This window comes from Squalius cephalus, assembly GCF_949319135.1.
Source record: "Squalius cephalus genome assembly, chromosome: 22".
NCBI classification, from domain to species: domain Eukaryota; kingdom Metazoa; phylum Chordata; class Actinopteri; order Cypriniformes; family Leuciscidae; genus Squalius; species Squalius cephalus.
In genome coordinates, this window is record NC_137143.1 from 30,994,320 (window position 1) to 31,012,656 (window position 18,337).

Below are 18,337 nucleotides of genomic sequence, written 5' to 3' on the forward strand. Positions count from 1 at the left end.
AGACACGCTCGTATCCCTGATCCCGCACAATAGCAGCTAAAGCTCATCTCCATAATGGATTCTTCTATTGCCCCCGCCAGGTGTGTGTGTGTGTGTGTGTTTGACCAGAGGACTGATCTTCATTCTTCTTGTTCATTAAACTCTTAGTATGGCACTTTTGATATGCATCATGATGTATTAATACTGTTCAAACATTTGGGTTTTAGTATAAAAAATGTAATAAAGACATCAAAAGTGTAATAAGACATTTATGACATTACAAAAGATTTTATTTCTTTAGAACTTTTTATTCAACAAAGAATACTGGAAAATAAAAATGTATCACAGTTTCCACAAAAATATGAAGCAGCACAACTGTTTTCAACATTGATAATAATCATAAATGTTTCTTGAGCTTCAAATCATCATATTAGAGTGATTTCTGAAGGATCATGTGACACTGAAGACTGGAGTATAATGATGCTGAACATTCAGTGAATTACATTTTGACGTATATTCACATAGAAAACAGTTATTATTTAACTTTTTACTGTATTTTTAATCAAATTAATTGCTTTTTACTTTTGAACAGTATTATATATTCATATACCATGGTATTTGCATAGTACATCAAGGTATATCATGATAATACTGACTAAAAACATGTTACTGACGTGATGTGTGATGGTTTTGGTACTTTATTTTGTTAGTGTTGGGCTACAAAATCACCTTTTAAATAATAGCTATGGTGAACAGTAATTATAGTACATGATTAGAAGAACATTGCATTATGGTACATGTCCAGAAAACCACAGTAACACATGCAAAATCATGCTTTAAGTTTTACCATGGTATTTTTTTGTAATTGTAGATTGGTCTTGTGTGTTCTCTTAATTTCCACGGTGCGTTTAATGACCCCGGTCATTAAACAAAAGGCACACAGTCTTCCCTCTTTTACAATCACTTAATAAGGCCTAATAAAGCGTGGGGACCCGTGTTTGACCGGGGTCTGACCTCCTTGTTTTACCTCACGGGCAACATTTCTGCTCATTTGCCACATGGGATGCAGCAAGTTTACGAGCCCCATCGCAGCACCCCCGGCCCAAACTGTCCATTTGAAGTTTTAGGATGCCAAATGACTGCTAGGGCTATTAGCAGGACGAGGGCCGAGACGTCAGAGCGAGCGCTGAAGGTCTTCAAGCCCCGGCTCCTCTCAGCGGGACCGGCGGCCCACGGGGACACGGGGAACGAGAGGAGGAGGAGGTGCTTGTTGAGGAAGGTCGTAAAAGGGTGTCGGGGAGAGTGTGACAGACTTGTTAGGAGGAATGTGTCACATCTTAGACCCCCTTCCTTCATCACAAACACTCATTCGCACGTAGAGAGAGAACTAGACCTGGAAGATGTTCAGTTGAACTTTTGCAAATATCTTGTCCACCTTCTAGTGGACTTTTGTTTTCAAACGCTCAAATCACTTGCACACGCGCTGTTGTTAGTGATGTGACATTTTGTGACATTTGTGACAATTGTGACAATGTGACATTTTGACCGATAACCGATAGTTCGTTATATTTGAAAGCCGATAACCGATAAATTGGCCGATAAATCTAAATCAGAATTTTTATATAATTTTTGAAAGCCTGTTTACAAAAACAAAAGTCTCACCATAAAAAAACATGTCCCAAACACACATTTAAAATGATGTTCTCATTATAATGTTATGTAGCCGATATGACAGACTTGTGTTGCACATGTTGCACTGAACGGTATTTTCCTTTTTGAAGGGATTCCAATCATATTTCAAGCAATTCAAAACCATCATGTTGAACAGTGCACATCTGAAGCATCTCAGATGAAGGAAATAATACATTATTTATCAGCTGTAATATATCAATAACATTATAAATGAAAATATATCGGCCGGTACAGATATGGTGGCTGATATGTCATGCATCCCTAGCTGTTGACACAAAAATCGGGACGTCCACGGACCCTCCCGATGATGAAAATAATGTCATGTTGACAGTGCGCTGACCAAAGTATACTTTGGGCTTTAGGTTGGTCCTTTAAAGTAAGTTTTTGGGATTTTCCCCCCTCATTTCACTATCTGACGGGCAAAATTTGTAAGTCGGACCATTTTTCTGTAGTTCAAACAGTGGATCATGGTATGCATGAACTAATAAAATGTATACCTTAAATGCAATATAATATGCTTTGGTAAAAGCATCTGCCAAATGCATAACAGTTGATGATTTCATGCATGTCTTGGGTCACATGCTAAAGTTGAAATGGTTTGTTCAAACCACCATCACCCTAATATGAACATTAGTTATGCATGCATTGACTTTTTTTTAGGTATGCTAATAATGATTCTTAAATCTTGCACATTAATGGCGTGGCTCTGAGAGCTGCGAGTCTGTGGTCAGAACGGCTCCTCTGATCATCTGCAGGTGTGTAACAGTCCCGCAGCAGATGTGTGTGTGTCTGCCGTGACCCTCGGGACCCCGCTGGGCCCTCGGTGTTAAAACAACCCCAGGACAGCATGGCAGGAGCCATTAGTGCGGCTCGAAAGCTGCTGGCTCTCTCACTTTATTCTGGTGCTAAATGAGGAATCAGCCGGTCTCCCCCTTCTTCTGCACGCAGTAAATGCTTCTCGCTACCTAAAATCTCTGGCTTTAAAGCGAGGCCGAGGGCTATGAGCCAAATTAGTTTGTGCTTTCATTCCCCTCAGTTCATTAACTGCAGCATTAAACCTTCAGGAAAGTTTTCCCAGTGTTGTTTTTTTCCACAAATGCTCCTGGACTTCATGATCAGGAACTAGGGTTTTTTATAGCGTGAAGGAAAACGCTAATACTCAGTGTTAGGGGTTTGTTTAAATCACTAACACTAAATATAATCCATAGAAATCTAGAAAAAGTTTTTGATTGTTTATGCTCTATATATTCGTGGTGTCCTCCATGTGGTCTGTCTGTTTCAGGGTCATTTTACGATTATTTATCCACTATTATTTATTTTGTATTATATTTTCTATAATTTTTGTTTAATTTTAGTAATTTTGGTATGTGCTTTTGTCATTTTTATTATTTTTATTACTATTACTATTTAGGTCTATTTTTTGGGGGGGGGGGGGGGGGGGGGGTTCTTCAGTTTTAGTTTTATATTGATTTCCAGTTAGTAATTTTAGTGCTTCAACTTAAACTAAACAAAATTAGACGTGTCTTTAGCAACTAAACTAAGTAAGTTTAAGATTTATAATATTTATATTCGATTTGATTTATATAATACTAATAAATAGTATTATTATAATTTTTTATATTTATAAGTTTTCCTTTTATTTGTATTTTTTTGTTTAATTTTAAGTATTTTTTGACGTGTTAGCCATTTTGATTAATTATGTGTAATATTACTCTTTAGGGTCCATTTATTTTTATTTGAGCTTTTCTTTTCTTTTTTTAATTCAGTCCAGTTTGTAATTTTAGTCCTTCAACTTCTAATTTTCTTCAGTAGTTTTTTTATTTTTATTTGTTTCATCTTTATTTCAAGTAACAAACATGTAGTTTCAGTTGTTACTCTAATAACCTTGTTCTGTTTGTCTGGAGTTGTACATCTGGTCCAGGTATGGTGTGAGCGAGACTCCGGGGTCAAGAGGTCACGCCCTCATCAGTGTACATCCTGTGGAAATGGGGCAGAGGATGTCATTAAGACAGATTAGTCAAAGTCTTGAGCATGTGGAGTAGTTTACTCACACCGTTTAGTTGCTGATCACAGTTTGCATTAATTGTGAATTAGGTTGTTTGCTGCATTATTTTTAGTCCATAAATCTGCTCACTTAACATTTCAAACTGCAATTTGGAAGCAGTTTCCCACATACAGTATAATTCAATGAAAGCAGCCAGTCTACAGTCTACATGCTGCATATCTGCATAGTTTATTCTAATGTAAGCAAAACATCATTGACATTTACTGGATTGGCAGCAGAGAAGTAGTTTTGAAATAGTTTTTACATGCATACGCAAGTCTTCTGTCATGTTTATCTTTGGTAATGTGATTGTTGAGGTTTCCAGTTGAGCGTTTCGGAAATCTATGGATGATTTATGTGTTTGGAGGAAGAAATTAATTGTACGGGGAGTAGAGATGCTCCAACTCGGGATAAAAACAGATCCGCATCGAAAATTACATTTCCAGAGTGAACTAAACAGGTGCATGGTGTGTCAGTCCAATTTATGATCCAACTTTTGAGGTTGTTTTGACAGTGCTTTCTTTTTACAGGGTAAAAATAACTAAAATCACTGGACGGCATTATTATTTTTCCATAAAGGTACTCTAAAAAATGTTGCACTCAGAATTTGCTTGTAAATTTCATAATTAATTATAAAGGAACGGCAAGTTACACATTGAATTAAACAAGAAATTTTGAAGTAAAAAGGACTGAAATAGTATAACAATCTTTGTTTTATTTATAACTTCGGTTCATGGAAAATGCCCCATAAAATTGCAATAGTAAAATGGAAAAAGTCTTATTTTGGGATCCTGTATTGCATCCAAATATAAACTATGTAAAGTACAAATTTTGTGCCCCATTTAATCTTTATAGTCAAAATGAAATATGGAGATTCTTGTTGAAGATCTTAATGTTACAATTTTAACATTACACTCTAAAAAATGCTGGGTTGTTTTAACCCAACTTTGGGTCAAATATGGACAAACCCAAACGTTGGGTTAAAAATGTAACCCAATGGCTGGGTTTGTCCATAATTGACCCAACGTTGGGTTGAAACAACCCAGCATTTTTTAGAGTGATTGGGTTAAAGTCCAGTAATAACCCAAACTAACCCAACAGTTGAGTTAAATATTTATTTTTATTTATGACCTTATTTTAATAAATAAAATACACATTGTTTTCAAATACAGATTGTTTATTTGTATAAAACAATACATATGTTTCAACAAATATATTTTTAAAATTACAAATTATGTATTGGGAAACCGTGGGCTATTTAACCCAACAGTCGGGTTATTTCTAGAAATTACACGACGATTTTAAAAATGACCCAATATTTTGGGGGAAATGACCCAACATATTGACCCAATATGTGTAACCCAACGGTTGGGTTAAACAAATAACCCAACGGTTTGGGTTAAACAAATAACCCAACGTTTTTTTACATTTATAAACAAATAACCCAACTTTTTTTTACAACATTGATGTATATATACGTCTACATTAATCCGGATACATTTGAAAACAGCATTTTCGTTTAAAAAACGTAAAACGTAAAAGCGTTTTCCCACATTTCAGTGTGGATGAGAAACATTTGGAAAGCACTAATAATTATAGATAATTATTGCCTATAACTCCTATAGGCAATAATTATCATGTGATGATCGATGTGCTTTGTTAAACAGTAAAGAACAACAGACCTTTTAAAGTATTTTAAAGTATGTATGTTAACACTCATCTCTTGGGTGGGAGTGAATTGTCCCTCGTCCCGCCATGTCAAACAACTTCCTCAATCCCAGATAACGGCAGGAATATGATAAGATCTGAGAAGATACACAGAAGAGCCGTGGCCTCGAGAACAAGGCCTCTTTAGTGTCGCTCCACGGCTGCGAACACCCTTCACCCCGTGTCTTTATTTGATAATCCATATTTTATGTATCTTCCTTTCTGTTTTTCCACATCCGCCCTGATCTGGCGCGCTGATTACAGAGCTCTCGAGTCTGTCTGGTTCTGTCACGCAAGCGTATTTGTTTTGACTCCTTTTTTTTTTTACACACCTTAAATCGCTGCTCTGGAGTCAGCCGTAACCCCTCATTATCTCACCTGAGTTCAGTGTGTAAGTTTAAACGGCTGATTCTGGGTCAGCCAGTGCTGTATTGTGTTTAAAAGGTTATATTTGTCTTCTGGCAGCGAGCGCTGTGTTGTTGAATGCCAGGACTCTGATAATTGTGGGATTGTGTGTTGCGGCTGTCACCACATGAAGTGCTGCTGGTTTTGAAGGCTTGAGCGCACATTCCTGTTACACAAGTTACTGTTTGTCTCTCAGACATCTCTAATGCTGCCATTACTGTGAACTTCAGATGGTTGTGTAATAAACATTTTCTGCTTCTTTTTCCTGTTCTCTCTTTCTCTGCAGGGAACGCAGTCGTCCAGCGCCGATGAGAGCGGTCGCAAACTCGCAGTCACGTTTCGAAACGACAGTAAGACCTCTCTTTAACCGTACTGTTAAATGTGTGGATCTAATGAAAACATGTCACATTTTAACCCAAAATCAACAGATTTAAGAAACTTTAAAGGAACACGCAGACTTTTTGGGACTTTAGCTTGTTCACCGTATCCCCCAGAGTTAGATAAGTCCACACATACCCTTCTCATCTCCGGTTCCATCTCATAGTTCCCAGTGTGTGTACGGTTAGAAGATGGCTGTGTCTCATGTGACCTTGTTATTTGTACACACTGTGACTATACAAATCACAACATGTAAATAGGAAAATGTTGGTGTTATTGTGTCACTTATTGGGAGCAGTATGCTAGCTGGAGCCATTTACCTCCAGTCTTTGTGCTAAGCTAGGCTAGCGGTGGGTGCGTCAGACAGAGTTACGGCACGCACGGAGATGAGAAGGGTATGTGTGGACGTATCTAACTCTGGGGGATACGGGGAATAAGATAAAGTCCCAAAAAGTCAGCGTGTTCCTTTAAACACTGTGACATTAATATTAAATTCTCATTACTGTAATGCACCTGGACATGTTGAATTACATATCAAACTCTTGCATATATTATAAAAAGAAACATAAAATGATTTTTATTTAAATCGGCATAAATACCCAAAAAGGCAGTGCGCATACTACATTATCGCATCAATATTTTGCAATTAAAAAACTATATAATTTATTATTTTGCATTATGAGAATGACAGTTGTTTGGAAAAATTATGCAAATTCTTTTTATTTTGATTAAAATTTTATTTAAATCAGTGTACACTTAAATAAACAAAAACATATGAATGCATTTAAATAATATAACATGATTTATTTTGCATTATGATAATAAGAATAGTTTAAGAATATTACAATTATTTTTATTTAAATCAGTGCAAATTAAAATAAATATAATAAACCAAAAAAGGATGCATTATGATAATTGGGTTGGAAATGTGCTTAATTGTCATTAAAATAATGCCACAGTTTTTTTCTTAAGCACTAAATATAAGCATAAGCTTGTGTAATATTTTGCGATGTTACAATACTTCCTCTCAAAACTCATTGACTGGCGTGAGTTTGGGACGGGATGATCTGTTTGCCAACCAATAGAAGAAGGCAACCTGTTTGAAAACAGTCATTTTTGATGCTAGTGCCATAAAAATGTCTTTCAAGCAAAATATAATAACATTATATAAAATATAATGTGATTTCTGTGGGGAAATATGACATGGTCCGTGTGAGATTAACTTTAATTGATTCTCTTTGCTTGGCTTAATATAGTATTTATTCTCTTGTTAATGCCTAACGTTGTTTCAGTCAAGCGTCCTGAGCTCTTGTCCGCCCCTTAAGCGATGAAAAGTCAAGTTTCTCATAGCTAATCCTGATTTTTCCTCCGCATTCAATCCCCATTATGCGTGACTACGAACGGGAACGGGCCTCGGCTCAAAGCCATTCTCATTAGCATCACAAACAAGGCTTGCGTAAAGAAGAGCGACGGGGTGTGAGGGACACAAGCGACTGCTCCTCTTCCTTTACCTGCTGATCTGTAGTCGCTGAGGAGAAAGAAAGTAGTGAAAGAAAGAAAGAAGGAAGGAAGGAAGGAAGGGGGTGGGGAAATAGTGTCTCCTCGCATGGCTGCATATTTTCTCTCAGAGCTTGCCAAAGAATCTCACCGATGTTCTCACTGGGAAACACTGTCTGTCTTTCTATTTAACTCTCTCTCTCTCTCTCTCTCTCTCTCTCTCTCTCTCTCTCTCTCTCTCTCTCTCTCTCTCTCTCTCTCTCTCTCTCTCTCTCTCTCTCTCTCTCTTTGTGTTCCTGCTCTTTTTATCCCAATTAGATTGCTCTCTCAACTGGAATCTGCTGGGGAAACACGCCATCCATGAAGTGAACAACATCACCTACAGTCACTTGTCATGTGACAGCCAGGCGGCTGTGGTGGTCCACTGGATGGCCAGTCCTCTCGGTAGGTTTCTTCTCAGTAGGGTTGGAGAAACTACTTTGAAATGCCCGACATGTCAACTTCTGTCCCAATTAGGGTGACCAGACGTCCTGAAGTCTAAGCTGTTGTCCCGAATCCGGCCCTAATTGTCCCGAAAATTATACTAAAGCAAAATCTTGAGTAGCTATTATCTGATAAAACATTAAAAACTGTCCGTGGAGGTCGAGTCGTCATGCACTCAATGTGTGCAAAAAAATACTTCGGCCTAATGTCTGATGTCGGGTTACACACAGCAAATCATCTACACAATTATTTAGTTTTCTTATTTAATGACTGACAATTTAGTTATAATAATAATAATTTTGGCATAAGGCTTATTAGCGTTAGGCTATAGCCTGAAAGGTCTGATTTACGCACTGTTACAACAATCATTGTTTTAGTTTTTTTCACAATGACATTTGAGTTCATGATTTTAATGTTGTTTTTTTGTGGCAGACTAAAGACTAATGACAGACTGTTGATCTCTGAATAAAAATATGTTTGGTTCAGGTTTGAAATTCATTATCTTTTATTATAGGCTATGAAGTCTAATATTATAGAGGCCTACCCCACCAAAGCAACCGTCTAGTTTAACCATTTAGTATAAGTGCTGACATACATAAACACATATTTATATATAAATATGGATACATGTTTGTTTGTGTGTACACAGTATATATATATATACACAACATACATCTTAAGTGTGTAAATTATTAATACAGAGAAGAGAACAAAACATGTAAAGAAATTGCGATGTATACAGTATATATACAGATTAAATATATATACTGTATATATATATATATATTGTTGCTGTCATATCGATTAATCGACATATTAAACTACTACTACTATATATATATATATATATATATATATATATATATATATGTATATACGCACATATATAAACAAACTTTTGTTTGATGTGATTAATCCAGATTAATCAATTTGACTGCAAAAATGATATATATATATATGCCTTTATTATCACACATATATTTTTATATACTCCTCTATATTTATGTTTGCAATATAAAAAACAAGCACGAAAAATAGCTTGTTAATAGAAATGCTATTATGAGAAACTGTCAACGTGCTGAAAAATAAAGTTAGTTATGTTGCTGCTTTTACTCCCTCCTCTAAAATCAATAACCAGTATTTGGAAAAATGTGTCCCTGGACAGTCCTACAACAGAGACTTCAGACTGCGCGTCTGCACTTTCCATTAGCGTGCACAAACCCATAACAAAGTGCATTTTAAAGTGCATGTGTTTTGCATGGGTGGTTGCACATGAGGGTGATTTATCTCAGTATATCTCCAGCCTGGAGAGAATGGAAGAGGAGAAAGAAAGAAAGGAAGAAAGAAAGCTCTTCAAAGAGAGTTCCTGCTCGTCCTGATCAAAGCTGCAGGTTCCCTCCTCCCGGGCCGTATTATTCTTCGGCCCTGACAGTCCCACGGATCCGTCGAAGAGACGGGAATAGATCGGCACATAGCAGCAGTGCTGTGATTTTTGTCCTCGGAGGAATGTGTGTGTGTGTGTGTGTGTGTGTGGTTGAGAGAAAGACGGGGATGTCCCTTGCTTCCGTCTGCCAGGGCGCTATTGAACTTGGTAATGCGAGCTTTCGCCTGACAAGCGGGACAATGTGGCCTGTTGTTTGCTCCAGGTTAATCCTTTTGACTGGGGCAGGACTTGACACAGCTCAGGTGTATATTAAAGAAACTCAAAGAAGAAAGCCTTGGGTGTGGGGCCTTCTCCTAATGCACTAAGCTTAAAGGGATAGTTCAACCCCCCAAAAATGAAAATTCATCATTAGATGCGTTTCCACTGTCAGGGCAAAAGCGGGTGTGTGCCAGATGCGTTTCTACTGTCACTTCCGGGGCTTGATCGGGTCTTTTCGGGGGTTCTTTCGGGGCAATCCAGCATCTAATATTGGTGTTGAGTAGGGCTGCACAATATATCGAAATTATCGAAATATCGCAAATGTATATATTGCAGTATGCATATCGCAACGGCTTGCAATAACTGGGGTCATGAACAAAAGACATAGAGAAAATCACTCACAGCTCTTGGCTGAATAACTTTTTGTAGCTTTAATAAGAATCAGTGTATATCTAAATCATGCAGTGAAAACTAAGCAGTTTTTTTTTTTTTTTTACATTTGATTATTCAGTTTCTGTTGTTAAATAACCCTAATGTAGGATAACCTGAACCCCTAAACCCCTAAACCCCACTGATGTTAAAATAACACTTCTTACGCTACAGTAAAACACTGCTGTTCACTTTCACAAGTTGTAGGGATGTTTTCTCGTCGCAAAAAGAATGTGAAACACGTATGTAGGTTAAATAATTAAAAATATATTTTAAAGATAATTTAAGTTTATTTACGCACTTATCGTTTCGCATATTGAATATCGCCTTTTTTTTTTTCAATATCGTGCAGCCCTAAAGTCTGTCATGTTCATTTTGCGATCTTGCTAGTTTTCAGTCACCTAGCTTCCCAATGCTAGTGAAATGGTGAGGTTGTGTGACGTTTATTCCAGAGAGGCATGTTTTAGGATAGCGCTCCGGGGCTAATGACCTGACAGTGGAAACGTAGCTTGATTTTGGCCTTGCGGCTCCAGGTCCGAGGCTATTGGCCCCGCCCGACACGCTGTTAGCCCTGGCTCACACTGGCTCACACTGGCTCACACTGGCCCGATAGTGGATATTCACTCGCCCTCGTGTTCTCCCAAAGAAAATCTCAAAGATGTTTTTTTTTTTCGTGCAATGAAAGCATATTTTGTCCAGTACACAAAAAACACAAAGTGCCAAAATTCGAGTCATTTTCACTGCCTATCTTCTGCTTTGCTGCACCTCTCAAATCTCATTTGCACTACAGCATATTCAGAGTTATCATACAAATCTTTCTCTTCGCCATAGTCCTCAAATCTCAAACATGCACGAGTTACGAGAAACAATGGCGTTTGCTTTTTCACTGACGACAGACTTAGAATGATGGAAATGAGATTTGAGAGCTGTAGCTGAGGGGAATAATGACTTAATTTTCAGTCATTGTCATTTGGCTTCAGAAGATTGGGAATATAGCACACAAGTCAAATGCTTCACATTTACAGTACATTTATGATGTTTTTATGTTATTTTTGGAGTTCCCATTCACTGTCATTGAGCATGATCATTTTTCAGAATTTCTCCTTTTCATTTTTTTTTAAGCCATATGGGTTTTAGTACGACATTTAGGGTGAATAAATGATGACAGAATTATTATTTTTGGGTGACCTATTCCATATTTTATCATGCAGGTATGTCACACGACCATTAATCAACATTGGAGAACCGTGAACATGCAAATGTGTTTTCATAAATATAATATTTGTCATTGTTTAAATATGTTTGCTCATGAAATGTTAAAAATGCATATGTAGAAATTAACATCAACCTAGATTAATAAATGCTGGAAAAAAAGTATTTTTCATTATTAGTTCATAATGCCTAATGCATTAACTAATGTTAACGAATTGAACCGTTACCTTACGACTATTAATATTAAAGGAACCCATTGAGGGAATGATAAAAAGCGAGGAAAATGAGAGCGCACAACCAGTTCCGCAGCTTTTTTTTCACCTTCAGTCGTGTTTTTGAAGGTTGTGTGATGGGACGGCTCTCTCTTGATGCTATCTGTAGGCTGGCGGAGGTGTGGAGTTACACCCCGGCACAAAGACGGATTTCTCTCAGGCTGGTAATCGAAACCACACGGAATGTGTGCGGGAGCCTTTTCTTCTGCCCTCTTCCCTCTGCAACTGATAAGACAGAAATCTAATTAAAAGCGAGGCAGGCTGGCACACTTTGAAGGGCACGGGAACGCTCCGCTGGCACGCATGCTCCCGTCCTCTCGCTGTGCTAAATGCCTCCTCTCTTTCTTCAGGGGTGCTTATAAAAATACAAATAAAAACAGGGAAGAAAAGGACGAAAAATGATGCATGCCTTTTCCAGTCCTGGAAGTTTATGGCGGGACTAGTTCGAATTTGCACCTCACATTTTCATTAGAAATTGTAAAAAATTTGTTAAAACTAAGATGCAAAGGGATATGTTTTGAAATAGTAATTTGTGATGTCACAACCATGAGCTCATTATCATATGACCACCCACATTTACATATTCAAAGTTTCACCCTTATGATGAACAACATGAATTGCACCAGTTAACTGAGAATCTTAAAGGTATAGCAAAAAACAGTCAGTTTATGTCTATCAGAAAAAAACGGAAAATGGCCAAAAAAGTTAAATTTACATTTTTTCGGCAATAAACCTTGACTATTAGAAATCAGTTCTAAGAAAAAAAATTAAATGCAAAAATATGTTCCTTTTAAAGCTTTTTATAAACTTGAATTGCACCATTTACCTGAGTATTTTAAAGATACAGTAGAAAAATGGCTATAAAAAGCTACATTTTGGGCAATAAACATTGACTAACATTATAAATCAACAGAAAAGTCCTGTTTAATGCTTTTTAGGATGTGATCTGTATTATAAACTTTCTTGGCACAATGCAACTATGAATTCCTTAATAATTTATGCATTTTCAAAACTAGTTTTTACCTGTCAGTTGCACATGAATGGATTTATACTGTGCTTTCCTATTGTTTAAACCCCTGTATTTCACACAACCTGTTTGATCTGCTAGGTATTGAACATGTGAAAGGATTCAGAGTGTATCTGGAGGACAAGAATCCTGAGGGAAAACAGTGCCAGCACATGATCCTAAAGGATCCACGGCAGCTTAACTTCTCCTACAAAACCATTGTAAGTGTTGTGTTCAATGAAACCGAATACATAGTAATATGGTTTATATCAGATGAATTATTCACTGGAAAATGAAATTTTATGCTCATATTCATCTGTTTGGCACCATTTTGCATTTTTCCCAACAGAGGATGAGCTCACAGCCCTTCGCCGGCCTGGCTTTCGAGGCCGACTACATGGTCAGAATCGTGCCGTTTCCCACGTTCCTGAACGACAGCTTCTTTCCACCGTCGTTTCTGCGCACTAACAGTGAGTGTTAGCCCTGAAACACACCATGCATACTCACCTTATTCTGTCCTACTCTTGAAACGATATTTAATTTGATCAATTTAAAATATTCTGGTACACAAAATGACATTTACTTATTTTTACTATGAGTTTTAGTGTCATATTCTTACTTAATGGTTGTTTAATATGACTTACTGTAACTGGTATGGAAAAGTTCAAAACATGAAGTAATTTCTCTTCCTGGTTCCTTGCGTTCTCACAGCTTGTGAAGTGCTTCTTGGCCCGGATAACCTCGTCTGCAAACCATGTGAGTTCTTTAGACAGAGAGAGAAAGAGAGAGAGAGAGAGAGAGAGGAAAAAAGATATCAAATCCAGTTCATCTGTTTTTGTTAACCCAAGCTGTGAAACGGCCTGAACAGGGATCTTAAATAAAGCCGAAACTCTTCTCTCTCTTTCCCTGACAGTTTGGAAGCCCAAGATGCTGAATGTTTCTCAACTGGGATCTAATTTGCATGTTGTGTTTGACCACGCCCCTTCCACATTCGGCTTCTCCATCTACTACCTGTATTACAAGCTGCGACAGGAGGGGCCCTTCAGACTGAAGCGCTGCAAACCGGTGAGCGTTTTCACTTTGCATTTTTGTCTAATAGTTGCATTGGAGAATTCTGGCACAAATTCATAAGCATTTGCCTTCGGGTGATTTTTGAGATGCAAATGTTGTTGAAGGAATAGTTCACCCTGAAATGCTCGCTCTTAGTTAAGCAGTTACATCTGTTAGGCTTGCTTTAAAACGGGACTTTACCGCTGTCTGTGGTGTTTCACGATGCTGTATCGCACTTTTAAAACTCACATTTTCATTGGAAAATGTAATCAATCTTATTAAAAATATTATGCAAAGGAGTATGTTTTGAAATAGCCATAATTTTATTTTCACAACCATGAGGTCATTATTAAATGACCGCCCACATTTACATATTCAACGCTTCACCCTGATGAGGAACAACATGAATTGCACCAGTTAACTGAGTGTCTTAAAGGTACAGTAGCAAAAAAAAAAAAAAAAAAAAGCCTGTTTATTCAGATCAGAAAAGGTGGAAAATGGCCAATAAAACTACATTTACATTTTTAGGGCAATAAACATTGACTAAAATTATAAATAAAATCCTAGATTTGTCCCTTTTAATGCCTTTTAGGATGTGATCTATTTTGTTAACTTGAATTGCACCAGTGAACTGACAATCTTAAAGGTACAGTATAGCAAAAACAGCCAGTTTATTCAGATCTGAAAGAGTATGACCATAAAAATGACCATAAAAAGCTACTTTTTACATTATTGTGGCAGTAAACCTTGACGAACATTATAGATAAAATCCAAGATAAAACAATATTCAGCAATTTGTTCCTTTTAATGCTTTTCAAAACGTGATATAAACTTAAATTGCACCAGTGAACTGAGAGTCTTAAAGGTACAGTAGCACAAAAAAAGCCTGTTTATTCGGATCAGAAAGAATGGAAAATGTCTGTAATTGTGGCTAAGAATGGATAACTGTAATTGTCTGCATACTCTGTTAGCGCTGAAGCTTTGCACACACACACACATGGGGTTCCTCTGGCTGGAAGTGAGATGTTCAGGGTTAACGCTCCAGCAGCGTGTAATGTTCTTCCCAGACTGCTGGAGTAATATATAGTCGTGTCTGTTGAATGGTCCTGCAGACCTGAACCTCACAGAGCCGCTCTGAATGCTCACGCCACACGGGAGACGGACGTGTTCTGCTGCTTTCCACGCTTTGGTTGTGATTGAAACGGAAATGCTTTCACAGCCGCACTTCGTCACATAGGAACTGTGCTGGGAGTTAGAGGACACTATCTGTCTTTCTTTCTGGCTGAAGACGCGTGTTTTTTTGGGTTCAGGAGTAACTCTCTTAAAGGGAGAGTTCAGCCAGAAATGGCTCACCCTCATGTAATTTCAAACGCATTTGACTTTCCTCTGTGAGACACAACAGGAGGAGTGTGTTCATGCTGCTCTTTTACATACGGAGGAATTTAATCGAATGGGGAATGATGCTTTTAGACTCCAAAAAACAAAACCGTTAAGAATATCTGTTTATCTATGACAGGAATTTAAAACAGTGATAATAATAATAATAATAATAATTATTATTATTATTATAAAATGATAAATAAATATGTAATAAGTACTACTACTACTAATAGAATATAATAATGTAAATATAAATAATAAGCAATAAATGTCACTACTAAAATTAATGATAATAATGATAATTATTATATCTATTATTATTAGTGGTAGTAGTAATATTTATTAATTATTTAGTATTTTATTATTAATAACAACAACAACAACAACAACAATAATTGTTATTATTATTAATCATTATATATATATATATATTATTATTAGTAGTAATAGGGGTTGTGGTAGTAGTAGTATTTATTACTGATTATTTAATAATAATAATAATAATAATAAGTAATAAATATAACTACTACTAAAATTATGATTAATAATACTAATAATAATTGTTTTTAGATTGTTATTAGAAGTTTTAGAATTGTTATAAGTATTTATTATTATGTATTAATTATTTAGTATTTTATTAATAATAATAACAATAGCAATAAATGTTATTATTAATTATTATATATATATTATTATTAGTAGTAGTCGTAATAGTGGTAGTAGTAGTGTTTATTATTACTTAAAGTAAATGTATTACTTATTATTTAAAAATAATGATTATTATTATTTTTAATAATAAATAATAAGTAATAAATATGACTACTAAAATTATTATTAATAATAACAATTGTTATTACTATCAATTATTAGTATTATTATATGTTTCATTAGTAGTAGTAGTAGTAGTAGTAGTAGTAGTAGTATTTATTATTATTATTCATTATTTAGTATTTTATTATTAATAATAACAATAATTGTTATTATTCATTATTATATTTATTATTAGTAGTTGTAGTGGTAGTAGTGGTATTTATTATATTATTATTATTATTATTATTATTATTATACACAATGAAGTTCACTTATACACCAAATATTACAATAACAAGAAATGCAAGTTAATTAACGAAAGAGAACTGATGCGATCGAGTCTGAGGACACGCTGTGCCTCTCTGTACACCATTGACTGAAATCACAGTGCTGGGGTTTTATTATTTCAGCTCTAGCACGAGGTGTTTCATGTCCGTGTCATTTTGGAACATGACCTGGTTCTTTTGAAACATATTTCTCACATATTAAAGGGTGTAAAAGCATTGTCCTGGGCTCGTATCTGTGGCCGGGCCGGCCGGCATTGTTAGTTCGATAATAGATGGAGGTGAAATCTGAGGTGTGCGACGTCACCGACGGGGGATTCCAGGGTCTCTCAGATCACGCTTCCCACCGTTGCTGTCTGAGGAACAATTCCTCTGTGTGAATGCATCTGAGGTTAAGAGAGGTATATTGAGGTGTAAGGTTATATGCATTTGAGTGCATTAGAAACCTTACGTTAACGTATAGCATCAGTAAACGTGCAAAAGTTTGCATTCTTGCTTTTGCAAGTAATCATGAAGTTTAATGTTAAGAAAAGTGAAAACTGATCGGGTCAACAGTTTATCTAGCGTTTTCTGGCTCTGTTCTCAAAGTAATGCATGTTTATTAGAAAGAGAATTCAGTGCCGATGTGTTCGTTTTTCAAAAATACTGTATATAAAATCATGATAATAGAATTTTTTTTTTTTTTTTTTAAAGATTGCATCTTTTTGCAAAGCTGAATATCAAGTGATAGAAAAAAAAAGAGTTTAGAAATGCATTTAAGATATATTTAAAAAAGTTGGTGCCAGTTATTCACTTACACATTTGTTAATGAAGTGCACGAAAGTCTCAGATACTGTATAAATGTGATTCAGTACATCATATTTTCATTGCACTGAACATTGCATGTAGTTTTACATAAAATGCATTAGATATTGATGTTAAAAATGTGTTTTTGCAGGAGCAAAATGGCTTCAAAACAACATGTGTTTTACAAGACGTCACTCCAGGAACGTATGCAATAGAGGTGAGAGCGTTAATATATCATATAAAAATTGTTTCAATTAAACGCTTTTAAAAAAAAACTCGGTAGAACAAATTCACTTTCTGGTAACACTTTACAATAAGGTTCATTAGTTAACATTAGTTAGCATGAACTAATAATGAACTGCACTTATACAGCATTTATTAATCTTTGTTAATGTTAATTTCAACATTTACTAATGCTTTATTAAAATCTTGTTAACATTAGTTAATGCACTGTGAACTAACATGAACAAACAACAAACATCTGAATTTGTATTAACTAACGTTAACAAATATTAACAAATACAGTAACAAATGTATTCCTCATGGTTAGTTCATATTAGTTAATACATTAACTAATGAACCTTATTGCATATTTAATTAATTCCCCACTTCCTGATTCCTGCAGCTTCGAGATGACAACAACACGACCAGAAGACAGACGCAGTACCATGTGAGCCAAGGTAAAGCACTCTTGTGAAGAGAAAGGAAGGTCCTGGGCTTGTTGGACTCGATCTGACGTTGTGTGTGTTTGTTGCAGTGCATTCCCCGTGGGCCGGCCCGATCCGAGCCATGGCCATCACCGTCCCGCTGGTCATCATGTCTGCCTTCGCCACCCTCTTCACCGTCATGTGTCGCAAGAAACAGCAAGGTGTGTGTCCGTCATTAGCCAGTTCTCCAGTTCCTCGCAGACTTGCTTTTGTCCAGTATCTGTAAAGCGATCTCTGTAATCTCACGGCATTCGCGAGGATTAATGGATGATGGAATCTAAGTGCTTTCTGTCGCAGCTCAGGTTGATCCAGACAAAAGAAACTCCTGTTAGTAATGCATGTTTGTTTGTAATTACACGTGTGTGTCCTTCAGAATCGCTGACATAACTCTTCTGATTCTTATGCTTTTAGTTATAGGATGTTTTCTAATAACTGTGGCATTTTAACCCTCATCCTTCCCTATTTATTTATTTTTAAATTGAGTGTTCATCAGAGCGATCTAAGACCCTAGGGCTTTTGTTGCACTTGAACCACGAATACACACACACACACACACAAAATGTAATGGTTTCAA

The 18,337-nt window shown here is 36.3% G+C and overlaps 1 protein-coding gene across 1 annotated transcript in view; it reads left to right on the forward strand.

Annotated features, from left to right (window-relative positions):
• Positions 1-18,337, forward strand: part of il17rd (interleukin 17 receptor D) — a 43,372-nt gene that overhangs the window by 19,564 nt on the left and 5,471 nt on the right. Inside the window, exons 2-10 of the mRNA XM_079857812.1 lie at positions 6,114-6,177; positions 8,021-8,146; positions 12,849-12,967; positions 13,096-13,216; positions 13,458-13,502; positions 13,660-13,811; positions 17,208-17,273; positions 17,682-17,736; positions 17,814-17,924. Coding sequence (XP_079713938.1) covers positions 6,114-6,177; positions 8,021-8,146; positions 12,849-12,967; positions 13,096-13,216; positions 13,458-13,502; positions 13,660-13,811; positions 17,208-17,273; positions 17,682-17,736; positions 17,814-17,924 — 859 coding nt within the window. The remainder of the gene's footprint in view (positions 1-6,113; positions 6,178-8,020; positions 8,147-12,848; positions 12,968-13,095; positions 13,217-13,457; positions 13,503-13,659; positions 13,812-17,207; positions 17,274-17,681; positions 17,737-17,813; positions 17,925-18,337) is intronic.